We start from the raw sequence: 16,852 nt of genomic DNA, 5'->3' as shown, positions 1-16,852 counted from the left end.
ATTTCTTTTTTTTCTTTTTTTTTCGCTAAATTAATAGAAACTAACTTTTTAAAAAACTTCAAAAACATTTTAATTTTTTTTTTAAATTTTAAAAATATTATTATTGTTACTGCAGTGATATTAAAAAATTTGGAGTTAATCTAAGGCGTCGATAAACGGTTTTCATCCGTAACAGTCAAATTTTTTTACAATTTAATATGTTCATAGACGTATTTTAACGAATTAGGTTAAACCCAGCTCTCATTCTTTACGTAGGGAAGATGGTCAAAATTTACTATGAATGGAATGCGAATAATCTTCGACAAAAATATTGTTAAACTAATAATCAATATGCTATTGTTATGAATATTCACGGGTTAGTAACCATTTTTTACGGCTTGATCATGTGGTTCAACCGCATTGTGTCACGTGACAATTTTATAGAACAAACCATCATTTTATAAAAGGTGTGGAAACCTTCCCCATAGCAGATGCGTTTTAAAGTCTTAAGGGGAAGCCTGAAAGGGAAAGCCTAAAGAGGACAATATCTGCTCGTGGTAGATCTGGGTCGTTATAAATGGTATCAGAGCCAGACACCGGATGATGTGCCAGCCTTCTCGCTGTTACCCGAAGGGAGTAAACACAAGACAATGTGCTAGTAAGGACGCTGAGCCTCAAAGGAGTGGATTTGGAGGTGATCCCACATCGATTGGAGGAAGTAAAGAGTGCCAGCAAGGACACTGGCCCCCGAAAGGGGGTGGATTGAGATGTCCCATATTGGTTGGGAGGAGAACAAACCACCAATTATAAAAAGGTGTGGAAATTTTCGTCAAAGAAAGTCCAAAGAGGACAGTATCTGCTAGCAGTGGTCCTGAGTAGTTACAAATGAATTTATTACCGAAAATTATCAATTAAAAAATTATTTAAATAAGGAGGTTTGGTGGTTGTAAGTTCTAGAATGTGCTTAAATGTATGAATAATATATCCCAACAACCACACGTGGCGGTCAACGAGAAGCTTAATGACCATATCTCCATATTTATTACTATTTATTTATGTTGAGAAAATATAAATTACGCAAAAATAGTGTATTTTTCTCCATATTAAATGCGGACACTCTTATTTTCTTTTTATTTTTTGGGATAAAATTACAAATATTACAATAATACCTCCGAAGTAAAAAATAACACATTGACACGTGGCTTCCTTCAGCCCAACACCGCAGCTCAGCGCGCACACACAGATGCAACCCAGCCCAATTTCATTCATGGGCCGCTCGAAAGCCCAGACTCGCTCCGACCGTGAGCCCGACCTGTCAGCGATCTGACCTAGACTACGACCCGCACATGCACTCATGACCTGTAACCCATTACCAACCCGCACGCCGACCCGACCCGACCCAGATAACTTGACTTGCGCCCCATTAGTTCAGCTCGGCTCAGCGGCTTATCCGGCTTTGTTACCTAGTTTTGACTCGTCCTAGTGCTCGGAGTCGAACCCATTCCTACCATTTTATTGGAGACGTTTTTGACATATTAGAGATGTTTGAGGTCAGTATACCATCACTGATTGATCAATTTAAAATATCTTAAGTAAAGTTAGATGAATAATTGATGTGATTAGACGAGTTAAGCCCTTTAATGAGTTGTAACCCGATATCGTGGGTCCACGTAAGTTGAATTGGATTACAAAGAACAAATTCGAACTAAATAATTATGACATCGTTTATGAAATATTTTCTCGTACTTTATAGACATGTCATGCATATAGTAGCAAAAAGTAATATCGTAAGGGCAAATGTGTAATTTCAACCAGGGTGTAATTAAAAGTTGTTGACATTGGCACTTGGGTAGTTTGATTGGGTGGCCCAATGGCAAGAGTTGTTATCACCAAACTTCCTCATATATATAGATACATACATATATATATACACACATGTATATACATATATATATATATACATATACATATATATATATATAGTATATAATATGATGGAAGAAAATAAAGTCATGTGTAGCAATAATTGAAATAGGAGCATAAAATTTTATCCTATGATGGGAGAGGGACCCACATCACATCCATTGTGGACCCCACCATTCCAACAGCAATTGGTTCGAACCGAAGGGAACGGTAGGATGGGAACGTACAAACATTTCTCGCCGTTGATATACGCATCCCATCGGGACACATTTGGGGTTTCGGGAAAGTTTTAGGCAATTTTTGTAAATACAGTAAAAGGATGAGGACCGAATTGGCAAAGAGACAAAGTTGGATTTTGAAACGACAGCGTTTTTGAGATGCCTGAGAAATTGGAGCAGTTAAAAGGAAAAAAAAGAACCATATTTTCTCGTCGACGAAAACAGTGGCTGCAATCTTTTGTGGACTCCCAACGGAAAGAACGCGAGAAAGGAAGACAAAAAGAACACACCAGATTCCTTTCCTTTTTACCCCAAAGGGCTCAAAACCAAGATGTTCATCTCCGAAATTTTGGATTTCTGCTCTTTTAATTTGATCTTCACGATTCATCAGTTCACCTTGTGATCTCCCGATTTCTCCACATCTATGAAGCAGTTGGATGGATCGTTTTCTGGGTTTCTTCATCGCGCTTCTTGGACAGAGATCTTACGTAATCTGCGGTGATTTTTTCGCCCTAATTTTCTTTATATCTCCATGAGAATAATCGTTGTTGATTTATCCTTTTATTTTCCTGTATTCGAAATGGTGATACACTACGAATTCAATGCTGTTGACTGGACTGCAAACTGCTCGGATTCTAGTCTCTGAACAGAACGATTTTGATTTCCTGAGTTCAANTTTTTTTTTTTTTTTTTTTTTTTTTTTTTTTTTTTTTTTTTTTTTTTTTGCGTTTTTTTTTCTTCTAGAGCTGCTTTTCCGTAGCCTGAGAATCCGTTTTTGGATACCTGGGCATGAAATTTTCCGACCAGATTAGGTTTTTGNTTAATCAACTACATTGATTTTTTTTTTTTTTTTTTTTTTTTTGGTCTCCAAACTATGTTTTAGTATTCTCTCATTTTGCTATTTGTTAGGTTAGTTCGATTGGGGAACGATAGCCATCTGACATTTTTGGAGATCTGGAAGTCGTGTTGATCTCTTGTGCGCTATGAGGACTTTCTTCCCTTCCGAGTCCTATAAAGAAACGCAGCTGAATGCTTTCTATCCACAGGCTTGGCTTCAGGTTGAAAGAGGGCAACTTTCCAAACTCTCGTTACAATCCTCTTCTTCGTCAATGTAAATTTTTTTTTTTCATTATTATTTTGTTGTATAGTATTTACTTCAGAAATTTATATCCTTAGGGTTGATTAAATTTTTGTAGAGAATCTCTTATCAAGGTCCCCGATCCTCCAATTCTGCCGTACTTCAAACCTGTTGATTATGTTGAAGTTTTAGCTCAAATTCATGAAGAACTCGAGTCATGTCCCACCCATGAGAGATCGAATCTCTATTTGCTTCAGTTTCAGGTCTTTAGAGGGCTTGGGGAGGTTAAACTTATGCGAAGAAGCCTTCGCTCTGCTTGGCAGAAAGCTAGCATAGTTCACGAGAAGCTTATATTTGGAGCATGGATAAAATATGAGAAGCGGGGGGAAGAGATTATCACCGACCTACTTGCGACTTGTGAGAAATGCGCACAAGAGTTTGGACCTGTTGATATTGCTGCCCAATTCCCTGTAGATACTGGGGTAGATGCTGGAAATCCCAACGACACTTGTGCAGTTGATGGGAACCCAATATCAGGACATGTCACTTTTAAAATTAATGATGAGGATATTGTTTGTGATAGGCAGAAAATTTCAGGTCTCTCAGCTCCTTTTCATGCTATGCTTAATGGGTGCTTCACTGAATCAAACCGTGAGGTGATTGATCTGTCTGAAAACAATCTTTCCCCTTCGGGTATGAGGGTTATAAGGGAGTTCAGCAACACAGGGAATTTGGATGAAGTTTCTCCAGATCTTTTGTTGGAAATATTGACTTTTGCAAATAAATTTTGTTGTGAAAAGCTCAAAGATGCATGTGATAGAAGACTAGCACCTCTTGCATCCACTAGAGAAGATGCTGTGGAGCTCATGGACTATGCCCTCGAAGAGAATTGTCATATTCTTGCTGCATCATGTCTGCAAACTTTTCTAAATGACCTCCCTGATTGCTTGAGTGATCATCGTGTGGTGGACATATTTATGAATGCTAATAAACAACAAAGGTCAATCATGGTGGGTCATGCCTCGTTTTCCCTTTATTGTTTATTAAGTGAAGTTTCCATAAACCTTGATCCTCGATCAGAGAACACTGCTTGTTTCCTAGAAAGGTTGGTGGAATTTTCTGAAACTGATAGGCAGAGGCTCTTTGCTTGTCATCAATTGGGATGTGTAAGGCTCTTAAGGAAAGAGTATAATGAAGCCAAACGTCTATTTGAGGCTGCTTTTAGTGCAGGTCATATTTATTCAGTTGTTGGGTTGGCTCGCTTAAGTCACATAAATGGTAACAAGCAATGGTCCTATGACAAGCTGACCTCTGTTATCTCTACTGGTGTCCCACTTGGGTGGATGTATCAGGAGAGATCATTATATTCTGATGCCAATAAAAGATTGACAGATCTTGAGAAAGCAACTGGCTTGGATCCAACTCTGACTTATCCCTATATGTATCGAGCTGCTTCCTTAATGCGAAAACAGGATGTTCATGCAGCTCTTGCTGAAATTAACCGTATTCTTGGATTTAAACTTGCGCTTGAATGTTTGGAACTCCGGTTTTGCTTCTACCTTGCCCTTGAAGATTATCAAGCAGCAATCTGTGACATTCAAGCCATTCTTACTCTCTCCCCTGATTATCGAATGTTTGAGGGTAAGGCAGCTGCATTACAACTCCGAACTCTTGTGCGTGAGCATGTTAACAATTGGACAACGGCAGATTGTTGGATTCAGTTGTATGATAGATGGTCTTCAGTTGATGATATCGGTTCTCTGTCTGTAATCTACCAGATGCTTGAGTCTGATGCAGCAAAAGGTGTTCTGTACTTCAGACAGTCCTTGCTTCTTCTACGGTATGCTATTAACCTCAGCCTGTGACTTCTTTTTCATTTAGTTATTTTTGTTTTGTAGGCAACAATGATTGGCTTGTTGCAACTTCAAATAAGCAATTGTTAGATAAAAGAACCTTTTGTGACAAGTTAATAGGTTATCTACTTGTGTTTAGGATGACTTCTTTTCTTCATTTATTAGTATTGCTGTTTTTTTTTTTTTTGACACAAAGCTTCAGATGGTTTTTGAGCATTGTTTATAACTTTATTGTAAAATGTATGCATGCTGAATGCATAACCAACGACAAGACAGGCATGCTCTGGATTCAGCCTGGGGATTTCAAACTTATATTTGCTGAAATGAGGGGAGGGCTGAATCTACACTACATGAATAGGAGATTAGTCTGGATTATTAGCCATTTCTATTTGCTTAAATTCTTTGGTTCCTCTGCATAGCATTTCCTATGTACTTCAACTGATAAAATATAAAAGAATCAATAACACAGTCCCTTATTTTGTAACTTTGCCATGTTATTGCACATCCCTTCCTTCTCTGGCTCTCACTCAGTTCTGTGCAATACACATCTGTGAAGTGGGAAAGATAATTTTTTTTCCTAGTGTGAGTTTTTTTTCTCTCAAGTGGTAGGTGAAGATTTCTTTCATTGACTTATCAGGTTGAACTGTCCTGAAGCTGCCATGCGGAGTTTGCAATTAGCTCGTCAACATGCATCCAGTGAACATGAGAGGCTGGTTTATGAGGGCTGGATCTTGTATGATACAGGTCATTGCGAGGAAGGGCTCCAAAAGGCTGAGGAATCAATTAAAATTAAGAGATCCTTTGAAGCTTTTTTCTTGAAGGCCTATGCACTGGCAGACTCTAGCCAAGATCCGTCTTGTTCTTCTACAGTTATTTCCCTCCTAGAAGATGCTTTGAAGTGCCCTTCGGATAGGTTGCGCAAAGGTCAGGTATGGTTTTCTCAATCACCTTATGTGTTCATAGCAGAATTCGACCAAGTGGTATGATTGTTGATAGGATGAATATCTTTCAATATTACTTGATATGAATCTATTACGTCTTATTAGAACTAGATATCGTTGAAAGCCTTGAGATCGTTGTGAGAGAGAGTGAGCTCTACTCTAATTATTTACTGTTTGATACCTTATTTGTAACTACCCCTTCCATTCACCATTGCAAACAGGAGACCTTTTCTACAACTCTAGCTTTTTACGTTCTTGCCTCTTTAGATCTCTAGTATTCTAAGTTCTTGCCCCCTTTTGTACTTTTCATTTATTAATTTAAAAATTGACCGTTGTGTTGGTTGCCATCCAGTAAATGCTGATGAGTCTGAATTGTATAACCAGTGAAGGACTATATATATATATATATATATATATATATGGAGTCTTAACATGAAAGTTTAATAATTATTATTTATTGATGCAATTGATACCAACCATGTATTGTCCCCAAATCGTGGAAATAATGAAGGGCTTAGAGATGATGGGTTTAGACCATGGTGGCCTACCTAGGATTTAGTATCTTACAAGTTACCTTGGCAATCAAGATGCACATAATCTAGTCTAGTCCAGACAATCATGGATATAATATATATACCACATAAAATAATTCTAGCCAATATCTTCCTGAATACAGGAATTGACTGATAACTGTGAGCTGTCATTTTCTTTCTCAGTTTGCGTCTATGAATGATAGTTGTGATGAGGCAGCTTGCCAACTAATTGTGGCTTGTATTGAAAAATTGTCTTTTAACTCGTGTAACTGCCCATTTCTTTTTAGGCACTGAACAATCTTGGAAGTGTTTATGTTGACTGTGAGAAGCTAGACTTAGCGGCTGATTGCTACATTAATGCCCTCAAAATCCGTCACACTCGAGCTCATCAAGGTCTTGCTCGTGTTCATTATCTCAGAAATGATAAGGCTGCTGCATTTGAGGAGATGACCAAACTAATTGAAAAAGCGCGCAATAATGCATCTGCATATGAGAAGAGGTCTGAGTATGGTGACCGTGACTCGACCAAAGCAGATCTAGATATGGTTACTCAGTTGGATCCTCTTCGGGTGTACCCATACAGATACCGTGCTGCAGGTTGTTATATCCTTCCCTGATTTACTCTTGAGTTTATTCTAGAATTAGGAGTTCATTTTTGCCCATGCCATATTAAGCACCAAATTATTTGTTGAGAGAATGATGCCTAACAATAATATGAATTATATATATTACTATGTCTTTGGCCAAGCTCATTGTGAAATCCCACATCGGTTGGAGAGGAGAACGAAACACCTTTTATAAGGGTGTGGAAACCTTTCCCTAGCAGAAACATTTTAAAAACCTTGAGGGAAAGCTTGAAAGAGAAAGTCCAAAGAGGACAATATTTGTTATTGGTGGGTTTGGGCTATTACAAATGGTATCAGAACCAGACACCGGGTGATGTGCTAGCGAAGAAGATAAGCCCCGAAGAAGGTGGACACGAGGTGGTGTGCCAATGAGGACGTTGGGTCTTGAAGGGGGTGGATTGGGGGGTCCTACATCGATTAAAGAAGGGAATGAGTGCCAGCAACGACGCTGGGCCCTGAAGGGGGTGGATTGGGGGTCTCACATCGATTGAAGAAGAGAATGAATGCTAGCGAGGACGCTGGGCCCTGAAGGGGGTGGATTGTGAGATCTCACATCGGTTAGAGGAGAACGAAACATCCTTTATAAGGGTGTGGAAACCTCTTCCTAGCAGACGCGTTTTAAAAACCTTGCTAGGAAGTCCGATAAGGAAAGCCTAAAAGGACAATATCTGTTAGCGGTGGACTTGGGCTATTACACTCATTATCCATTTGACTTTTTAGACCCGTTACTGTTACTATTCAGCCATTGCTAGGGATTTAGTCTTTTGTTTGTCAACTAAATGATTTCTTCTCTATGGGAGCAGTGTTGATGGATAGCCACAAAGTAGATGAAGCGATTGCAGAACTATCAAGAGCAATAGCATTCAAAGCAGACCTTCACCTTCTACACCTCCGAGCGGCATTCCGCGAGCATACTAAAGATGTATTGGGAGCTCTACGAGATTGTCGAGCTGCTCTTTCGGTTGACCCGAACCATCAAGAAATGCTGGAGCTTCATAGCCGGGTAAACAGCCATGAACCATGAGAGTGCAATATCATCATCAACACAATGTATACTAGAGCATGTGTATGTAACGACCAACCATTTCATAGATTCTTTTCCACCCCCCGTATTTCAGGTTTTGTAAGTTATAAATTTGTACGATTTTTGGTAATTATATTCAATTAATGTAAAATCATCAGTTTCCGTTTCTGTGTTCTTAATAATGTATTCTGATGAATCACGGAAAATACTTGTAATTTACAATTTCATATCCTTTTCTCCATTCATACGCCATAAGCCATACAAGAATTGTTACTTTTAAATACTCTATTTTGTTTAAATTGCTTAATTTAATTTTTTTTTATAAAAAAAAGCCTCTATTAAAAAATATATATCTTTCAAGATCCCATTCTAATGGTGGCTTGAAAACCATTATTATATGCCTTTGATAGCTTTAAAATTATTGTTGGATGCAAATTCTATCGAACATAGTTTGGCGTCCTAGCTCTTACTCTTTTAAAATTTGGGTTAACTGTTAGTTTGGGGTAGGAAGCAATACTAAAGTTGAGCAGAAAGCCAGTTGATTGGACATCTAAGAGTAAAGCACTGTTTTGATGCGGGCCGCAAGGGTCAAGGTCAGCCAGTGAGACGATGAGGGATAAGCTTCATCGTCGAGAGGGAAACAGCTAAGGACCCTAAAGACCCGCTAAGTGATAAAGGAGGTAGGGGTGCAGAGACAACCGGGAGGAGAAGCAGCCACCCTTGAATTTGAGAGATTATTGAAGAGAAGTTAAGGAATATATAAAAAGAAGTCAAATGAGGAAGAGACAAAAAGAAGGGGAGACTAAAAATAATAATAGAAATATATAAGGAATAAATAAGAAAAAAATTATTAAACTTTTAAAAAATGTATTATTATTAAAACATTTAAAAATTTAGGCTTTTTTATAGAGAAAGTTAAAATATAATAATATCGAAATATAATTAANAAAAAAAAAAAAAAAAAAAAAACATTTATTAGAGTAATAAAATAGATTTAAAATAAAAATGATTGAAGTAGAGAGAAGGCAAGCAGTTCCAGAACCTTCTGCCAGAAGTGGGTATTTGCATAAAGCGATGCCCAAAATAAAGGAATAAATTCGGAGGGATGGCCCTCTAGAATTTTCTTTTATTTTTTAAAATTTTATAATTTTTAAAATTAACATTTTAACGCCGTTGAAGCACTTCAGGACAAACCTCCTTTTTGTTCCGTACACAAATCAGGCGCCAGTTGCAGACTTGCAGTTCGGACTTTGGAACACAGAATTTATTAATATCACATTATTTGCCAAACATATATATATATATATTCTTATTTGTAATAGCTCAATGTTGTCCTCTTTGGATCTTCTCGGGATTTCCCTCTCAGGCTTCAGCTCGAGTTTGTCCTCTTTGGGATTTCCCTCCCTGACTTTCCCTCTCAGGGTTTAGCTCAAGATTGTCCTCTTTGGGCTTTCCCGGGCTTTCCCTCTCAGGGTTCAGCTCAAGGTTGTCTCTTTGGGCTTTCTCGGGCTTTCCCTCTCAAGGTTCAGCTCAAGGTTGTCCTCTTTGGGCTTTCCTGGGTTTTTCCTCTCAAGGTTCAGTTCAAGGTTATCCTCTTTAGGTTTTCTCGAGCTTTCCCTCTCAGGGTTCAGCTCAAGGTTGTCCTCTTTGGGCTTTCTCGGGCTTTCACTCTAAGGGTTCAACTCAAGGTTGTCCTCTTTGGGCTTTCTCGAGCTTTCCCTCTTAGGGTTAAGCTCAAGGTTGTCCTCTTTGGGATTTCCCTGGCTTTCCCTCTCAAGCTTCCACTCAAGATTTTAAAACGCGTCTCTTTGAGCTTTCCATCTCACGATTCAGCTCAAGATTTTGAAACGCGTCTGTTAGGGAGAAATTTTCATACCGTTATAAAGAATGTTTCGTTCTCCTCCCAGCCGATGTGAAATCTCACAATCAACTTTCAAAAGGGTATTACTCCTACTTTAAAATTTTGAGGACCTCTTGTTTCAACATCCCGTTTAGTACTCTTATCACCTCAACAGCCTTCGCCCTGCTTACATGCAATAGTGATCAAGTCACGTGTTAGAACGGGTTTATTTGGAATCAAGGGTTTATTCCGAATAAAATATTTATATTCTACAACGGGTTTTAACGGTTTAGAAAGTGATTCGAAACGGAGCGAGATCGAGATAGGAAGAGGAGCTCCACAAATGAACAGATTTTTTTCTTTTCTTTTGTTAATGGTTGCGATGTGAACAGACGTTTTTGATTTGATGAAGAATTGAAACCGCGTTTGTCCTCTCGCAATCATCACCATGGCTTTTCTGTCGTTTCCTCACCATAAAACGTCCTTCTCTATTGGATTCTTTTCAATTTCTCTGCCATTTTAGTTAATTGCCTCTCATCTTCATGGCTGCATCTCCCAACAACACACCATTCTCCTATTCCCAATTCCCATAATCACGTCACTTTTCTCCTTTCCACTTCGTAATTTTCGTCAATTTCTGTTCATACGCTTCTACAATCATTCTTCGATTCAATTTTGTAAGAATCGGACTCCCATTTCTCCCTCTTTTTATGTTTTGCAGTTGTTGTATCCATGAATCCTCAATATCCAGTGAAGGAGGAGGACTGGGGCTCAAGTTCGCCGGAGGTACGCGGCGGTTATGGCTTCCCAGCCACGCCCCAGCCGATGGAAGGTCTTTACGATGGTGGTCCTCCGCCATTTCTGATCAAGATATTCGACATGGTGGAGGATCCGATTACCGAACACATTATCTCTTGGGGCAGGGGAGGAATCAGCTTCATCGTTTGGGATCCCCAAGCCTTCTCCGCTAATTTACTGCCTCGATTCTTCAAGCACAATAACTTCTCAAGCTTCATCCGGCAGCTCAACACTTACGTAAGTTTCCAATTCTCTTCAATATTGCATCGAAGATGGTCTGAGTTCTTGAATTTTGTGTTCAACTGGTTGTGGTTTCTGTTGCTTTCTGAATTCTGTATTGCCATTTTTGTTCTGTTCTAGAGTTCTTTTAGTTGGGGAGGGAGTTTTTAGTATGAACTATGATTCCAGGGTTTTAGGAAGATTAATCCAGAGAGATGGGAGTTTGCCAATGAAGGATTCTTGAGAGGCCAAAAGCATCTTCTTAGGACAATTAGGAGAAGAAAACCACTAGCATCACACTCTGAGTCTCTGCCTCTAGAACAAGAATCAGGTCCTTGCGTTGAGATCGGTCGATTCGGGCTTGACGCGGAACTCGACCGGTTGAAACGGGACAAGCAGATGGTGATGATGGAGCTGGTTAGGCTGAGACGTGAGCAGCAGAATACAAGAGCCTACCTACAAGCAATGGAGCAAAAGCTGCAAGGGACAGAGATGAAACAGCGACAGATGATGAAATTCTTAGCAAGAGCAATGCAGAATCCAGACTTCATTCAGCAGCTAGTGCACCAGAAGAAGAAAAGGGAGGTTGAAGAGGCAGCAACAAAGAAGAGGAGATGGCCCATTGATCAAGGACCAAGCAGCTCCAGAGGCAGTGAAGAAGGAACCTCAAACCCCATTAAGATTGAGCCTCTGGAGTTTTGTGGATATGAAGTATCTGAACTGGAAGCACTTGCTATGGAAATGCAAGGACTAGGGAAGGGAGTAAAGAAAGAAGCAGAAGTAAAGGAAGAGCTGCAGGGTCCAGAGAGTGAAGATACAGAGCTGGATGAGGGGTTCTGGGAGGAGTTTTTCAGTGAAAGAATAGAAGAAGACGACGTGAAAGCATTGAGCCATCGCTTCGACTGTTTCGGTTCAACCCGAAAGTAAGGTAGCTGGAAAACACACTATCTCCATTTCTTCTGGGTAAGTAAGAAAGCAAACAAACAAGTTTTGTCCCATATTCACAATTCCTTAATCAAACATTCCTCCAAAACCCATAACTCTCAAACTCTCTAATCATGAACAGGATGGGAAATCATGGCAAGCACAGAATTAAAAGGGAAACTGTCTTTTCCTCTTCTCTTTATCTCTCTCTATGCTCTTAATTTCACACAACAAAGCTGCTCCTCATTTTTTGTGTGGTGGGTTTTTGAAGCTGCAGGTAAATTTAGGTGGAGAGGGAGGCCATGGGAGGCAGAGGATGATACAGAACCAAGGTGTGTTCTGTTTCCCCGTGGATTACTGCATAAAGTTTGTATGTTTGTTGCAGTAAAAGAGAGTGTTTGTGGCCAGAAATGAGGGAAGAGGGTGCAGAAGAAGCAGCCAAAATGGAGGAGGGCCCAAGCTGGTGAGCAGCAGCAGTTGGTAGTTAAGTGGGTCGGTGTGGCTGTTTGTTGGTTTGAAATGAAATGGTCGGTGTTGAGCCTGAGTTTTCGTTGTCAAGCCACTTCCAAAAAATCCCAGATATTTCCCCATTCCTTTCACCGTCCTTCTTGCAACCCATATGCAAATGCTACACTTTTTTTTTGTCTCTCTTTTTTATTGCCTTTTGAGATTGATGTCTACGTATTTATAAACTTCTCGGATTTTTTTCGGATTAATTGATCCTTACGTGAGATCTCACGTCAGTTACAGAAGGTAACCAAACATTCCTTATAAAGATGTGAAAATCACTCCCTATCTGTTTTAAAACCTTAAGAGGAAGCTCGAATAAAAATAAATTGTGAGATTCCACGTCGGTTTGAAACCTCTCCCTAATAGACCCGTTTTAAAATTTTAAAACCTAAAAGGACATGAGGTGTTACGATGTTTTGTTATTTATTTTAACTAATATTTCCAAACCAAAACTAAAACATGTTTTTTTAATAAGAATTCAATTTTTTTATTTATTTATAGAATAGTTAAAATTAATAAGAAATTTGAGGAAAGAAACACAAATTTTAAAAACTAAAAAAATAAAAAATTCGCAAAATATTTTTTTATTTAAAATATAATATTATTAAAATCAATATTTAGAGGTTAAAATGTCAGTTTGAAACCTCATAGACTATATATATATTATTAATATTAAAATAAAATTGAATATAAAAATAATTTATCAAAACTACTGGTATATTAATATAAATATAGAAACAAAAAACATATTAAAATTATTTGGAAAATAAAACTTAAATTGTTTTTAAAAAAATTAAAAATTTATNAAGAAAAAAAAAAAAAAAAAAAAAGCAAATATTTTCCGCCATAATTAAGTTTTATTTATTTTTAAAAAATAGTAACTTAGCACGTAATACAATAGTACACTACACATGCTTAACTAGTTGAGCTACGCCGGTGAAAAGTAAATTAACAATAAAAATACGTAATAAAATATAAAATAAGGTAAAATACCTGAGGAATTTGGAGTGTTGTATTCCAATAAGTATGGATCCTCCCAAGCTTCACATGATCCCTGTTTTCTTCTTCTATCTATATCTCAACTTCTCAACCAACCAAATGAAGAACCAAAAACAACATACAAACTTACACAATGTCACTCTCACCACCATAAATACACAAACAACTTGATCACTGTTTTCTTCTTCATTAAACAAATGGGTTTCTCACCTCCCATTTTCATCCATCCTTTTCAGTTCATGGAAAAAGCCACGAACACTCGTCAACAAATCCCTTGTTTTGACTCAGATTAGAGTAAATAACGATCATGTTGTAGGGTTAGGCGGGTTTTCTAGTGAGATTAGTCGAGATAGCGAGCAAGTTAGTCCAGACACTCACGGATATCAAAAAAGAAAAAAAAGTAAGAAAAAGAGAGAAAGTCACATGCATGATTTGGGTTTGGGTGGGTTATGAAGATGCTGAGTCTTACTTTCGTTCTCCATGCATATGGTCCCCTAACTTCGTGTTCTGATATCTCGATTTCCTCTCTTTCATAGAAGATTTTACAATGAGAGAGGTGCATAAAGTGAAAAATCTGGAGGGAAAGCCCAAATAAGACAATATCGGCTAACGGTGGGTCTGGGCTGTTACAAATGGTATCAGAGCTAGACAGCAGGAGATGTGACAATGAGGAGGCTGTTCCCTGAAGGAGGTAGACACGAGGCGGTGTGCCAGTAAGGACGTTGGGCCCTGAAGGGGGAGGTGGATGTCGGTTGGGGAGGAGAATGAAACACCCCTTATAAGGGTGTGGAAACCTCTCTCTAACAAAGCGTTTTAAAAATCTTGAGGGAAAGCCCAAGGAGAACAATATCTACTAACGGTGGGGTTGGGCCGTTACCTTTGGACCATTGCCACTCTGCCATATATCTACGTTTTCTTCATTTTTTTACTTTTTCATTTTCAAACCCCTTCACATACACTTCACCAACAAAAACTAAGACTTCCCCCTCTGTTTATATCCCCTCTAAGACTTCCCCCTCTATTTATATCCCCTCATCTTCATTCAAACAATAACACCAACTCTCAGACTTTGCCGTGCATCACCAGCAGTTGAAGCTGCCAGCATGATCTAACCTTCTTCTTGCTCTTCACACAAGGAAAGATCAGATCATATGGTAGCTTCACCTTTTGATGGTATCACGAGAAAATCGAATTACGACACAACCAACCACCTTCTCTTGCCTACAACCATCAATCTTACTACTTTCAAACACTTCCCCATCTCTTCTTCCTTGCAGAGTTCATCTTACTTTAGCAAATTCTTCTACACCTAAACAACCATTTGTGAATCTCTCTTCTTGTTGCAGGTTGGTTTATTTGGTCGTGTCATCGACAATAATGATATACATATTTTCTAGAAAGGGTAATCGGCGATAGCAATGGAGATTCTTGAGCTTCGCCTAAAAATGGCGTAGGAAGCAGATCTGCACTAATGCTTGCCTCTCTGCTCTGGGAATCTGTTAGGGTTTTGAGTGACAGAATTTCTCTTATCCAAAGAGGTTTTGGTGCTTTTGAGATCCCCTTCTCCATGCTTATTGCTTTGAAGTTCTACAAACATTTATTTATTATTTTTTTCTGCAATATAATATAGGCAAGTTTAAAGCTCCTGTCCTGTGGGATGGTGATTAGAATAGACTGTCCCCTAATGGGATATTTTTATTTTATTCGGAGGAAGCATAAAAAATGAAAGAATAGTGTTTATACGTTGTTGGAGGCATTATATATTCCCTTATTCCCAAACATGAACAGTCCTGAATCTTTGTTTTCGGCCTTGTTTGAATGAAGAACTCGAGACGACCTATATTCCATGGGTACATAAACCGAATGTTCGTTCTAAACTATGATCCTATGAATTTGTTAATCCCATGGCTACATAAAACTTAGGCTAAAAATACAGCATGAATCCAGTTTTCTATAATTCATTTGCAGCACAATCCACACATTGAGCTTCAAACTTCACAATCCTAAGCTAATTAAAATCAATTAACTAAAGCAAACTATTTTTTCTAATTCATATTCAACTATCGTCCTTCTGTTAAGAATGAAACTCAAAACAACAAAACAAAACAACGAACTAACCAAGCTGGGTATAGCTTAGAAAATTAGAACATATACTGTCGATCAAGAAGTCAAATGTTAGAAAAAAGAAAACCATTCAAGAACAATGATGAAGTTAGTTTTTATGATTGCGTGCAAATGATTGGTTTAATAGGAAGAATGTCATATTCAAGTACCTCCTTCGCTCCTAGAGCAAACATATCCGAATCTCATACCAGTCGATGAAACCATCGACAGTATTGACTCGAGGAATAGGAGAATGTTTTGAGGTGTTTGAGTGTTCATAGGAGGAGCTGCCTGTCTGAATCTTAGACTAGGTTGTCTGTTTACGAGGAGCCTTTTAGTTTGGGCTTTGCTTTTCGTATGGCGCATTTCTATTCTAAAGTTTGTTCTTTCATTAAAAGAAGAAAAAAGAACCCACATTGTATCTAAATTACAAGCATCTAATTCTTTTCCCTAAAAAATGTGCCTACAGTGGTGTGTTGTCACGAATATCGACACGCATACATATTGTACCTTCAGATATATCATGGAAACGAAATTAAGCATATCATTTTCGTCATACTCACATTGATTTAACCACAGCTGCCACAAAGGATCAGAAACAAAATTAAGCATTGAGAAGCTGCTTTCATTTGGATGCTTTGTCCGCCGTTCTATCAAACATTGAAACCACGTAGTCATCAATCACTTAATTATAAGGATTTCATCCAGAAGGATTGGTTTTATATGTGGTGCTGCTGAATCAGCACTAGATCAAAGAGCCTAGTTCAAGCTGCTAGGCTGGAATATTAATTTCGATATACGTGATTCAACACCAAGACAGTTCATATAAAATCGAGAGAAAACAGTATCGCATGAATTCAAACTCATGATTTCTACATCGATAATGTAACAGCCCAAGCTCACCGTGAGCAGATTTTTTCCTCTTTGGGCTTTCCCTTTCGGGCTTCCCCTCAAGGCTTCAAAACGTGTCTACTATTAGTCCCCAACCGATGTGGGATATGACAAATAAATACTACTAGATCTAAGAGTTCAATATTCAAGCTATTAGTCCAGGTAACTCTAAGTCTATCAGTTGATTTTGATCCTACCGACGCAGTGCATTAGGTGGATGACATCAAAAGCCATGAAGAAATGGGAAATCCATCCTAAGGAGAACAAAATATTCCATTAGAAAGATACCCTTCTAATTCATCATCTTCCATAGGTTTTCTGTAACGGCCCAAGCCTACCACTAGCAGATATTATCCTCTTTGGGGTTTTCTTTTCGGGCTTCCCCTCAAGGCT

General features: G+C 38.5%; 2 protein-coding genes and 1 long non-coding RNA gene across 6 annotated transcripts in view; 2 read left to right on the top strand and 1 right to left on the bottom strand.

Moving 5' to 3' along the window:
* Positions 1–2,314: 2,314 nt before the first annotated feature.
* On the top strand, positions 2,315–8,349 carry LOC111776318 (ETO1-like protein 1). Of its 2 annotated transcripts, none has more exons than XM_023655742.1 (6): positions 2,315–2,618; positions 3,035–3,231; positions 3,317–5,038; positions 5,689–5,980; positions 6,813–7,122; positions 7,955–8,349. In XM_023655742.1, the coding sequence occupies exons 2-6, from the start codon at positions 3,104–3,106 to the stop codon at positions 8,173–8,175; spliced, it is 2,673 nt and encodes an 890-aa protein (XP_023511510.1). In that variant the 5' UTR covers positions 2,315–2,618; positions 3,035–3,103; the 3' UTR covers positions 8,176–8,349. The 2 variants fall into 2 exon arrangements, with proteins under 2 accessions (XP_023511510.1, XP_023511509.1); XM_023655741.1 differs by having other exon boundaries at positions 2,321–2,618; positions 3,030–3,231.
* Positions 8,350–10,319: 1,970 nt separating this feature from the next.
* LOC111776481 (heat stress transcription factor A-6b-like) lies at positions 10,320–12,672 on the top strand. Of its 3 annotated transcripts, none has more exons than XR_002812255.1 (4): positions 10,320–11,050; positions 11,222–11,995; positions 12,099–12,288; positions 12,365–12,672. XR_002812255.1 is itself a non-coding variant. In XM_023655933.1 (4 exons), the coding sequence occupies exons 2-3, from the start codon at positions 10,748–10,750 to the stop codon at positions 11,957–11,959; spliced, it is 1,041 nt and encodes a 346-aa protein (XP_023511701.1). In that variant the 5' UTR covers positions 10,320–10,612; positions 10,737–10,747; the 3' UTR covers positions 11,960–11,995; positions 12,099–12,672. The 3 variants fall into 3 exon arrangements, 2 of the variants coding, with proteins under 2 accessions (XP_023511701.1, XP_023511700.1); XM_023655933.1 differs by having other exon boundaries at positions 10,320–10,612; positions 10,737–11,050; positions 12,099–12,672; XM_023655932.1 differs by having other exon boundaries at positions 10,321–10,635; positions 10,737–11,050; positions 12,099–12,672.
* Positions 12,673–14,261: 1,589 nt separating this feature from the next.
* LOC111811230 overlaps positions 14,262–16,852 on the bottom strand; it is a 4,284-nt gene continuing 1,693 nt past the window's right edge. Inside the window, exon 3 of the long non-coding RNA XR_002817518.1 lies at positions 14,262–16,218. This is a non-coding gene — a long non-coding RNA (uncharacterized LOC111811230). The remainder of the gene's footprint in view (positions 16,219–16,852) is intronic.

This window comes from Cucurbita pepo, chromosome LG15 (genome assembly GCF_002806865.2).
Source record: "Cucurbita pepo subsp. pepo cultivar mu-cu-16 chromosome LG15, ASM280686v2, whole genome shotgun sequence".
NCBI classification, from domain to species: domain Eukaryota; kingdom Viridiplantae; phylum Streptophyta; class Magnoliopsida; order Cucurbitales; family Cucurbitaceae; genus Cucurbita; species Cucurbita pepo.
Note: the sequence above shows the minus strand (reverse complement) of the source record. Positions and strands in the feature narration are given on the sequence as shown.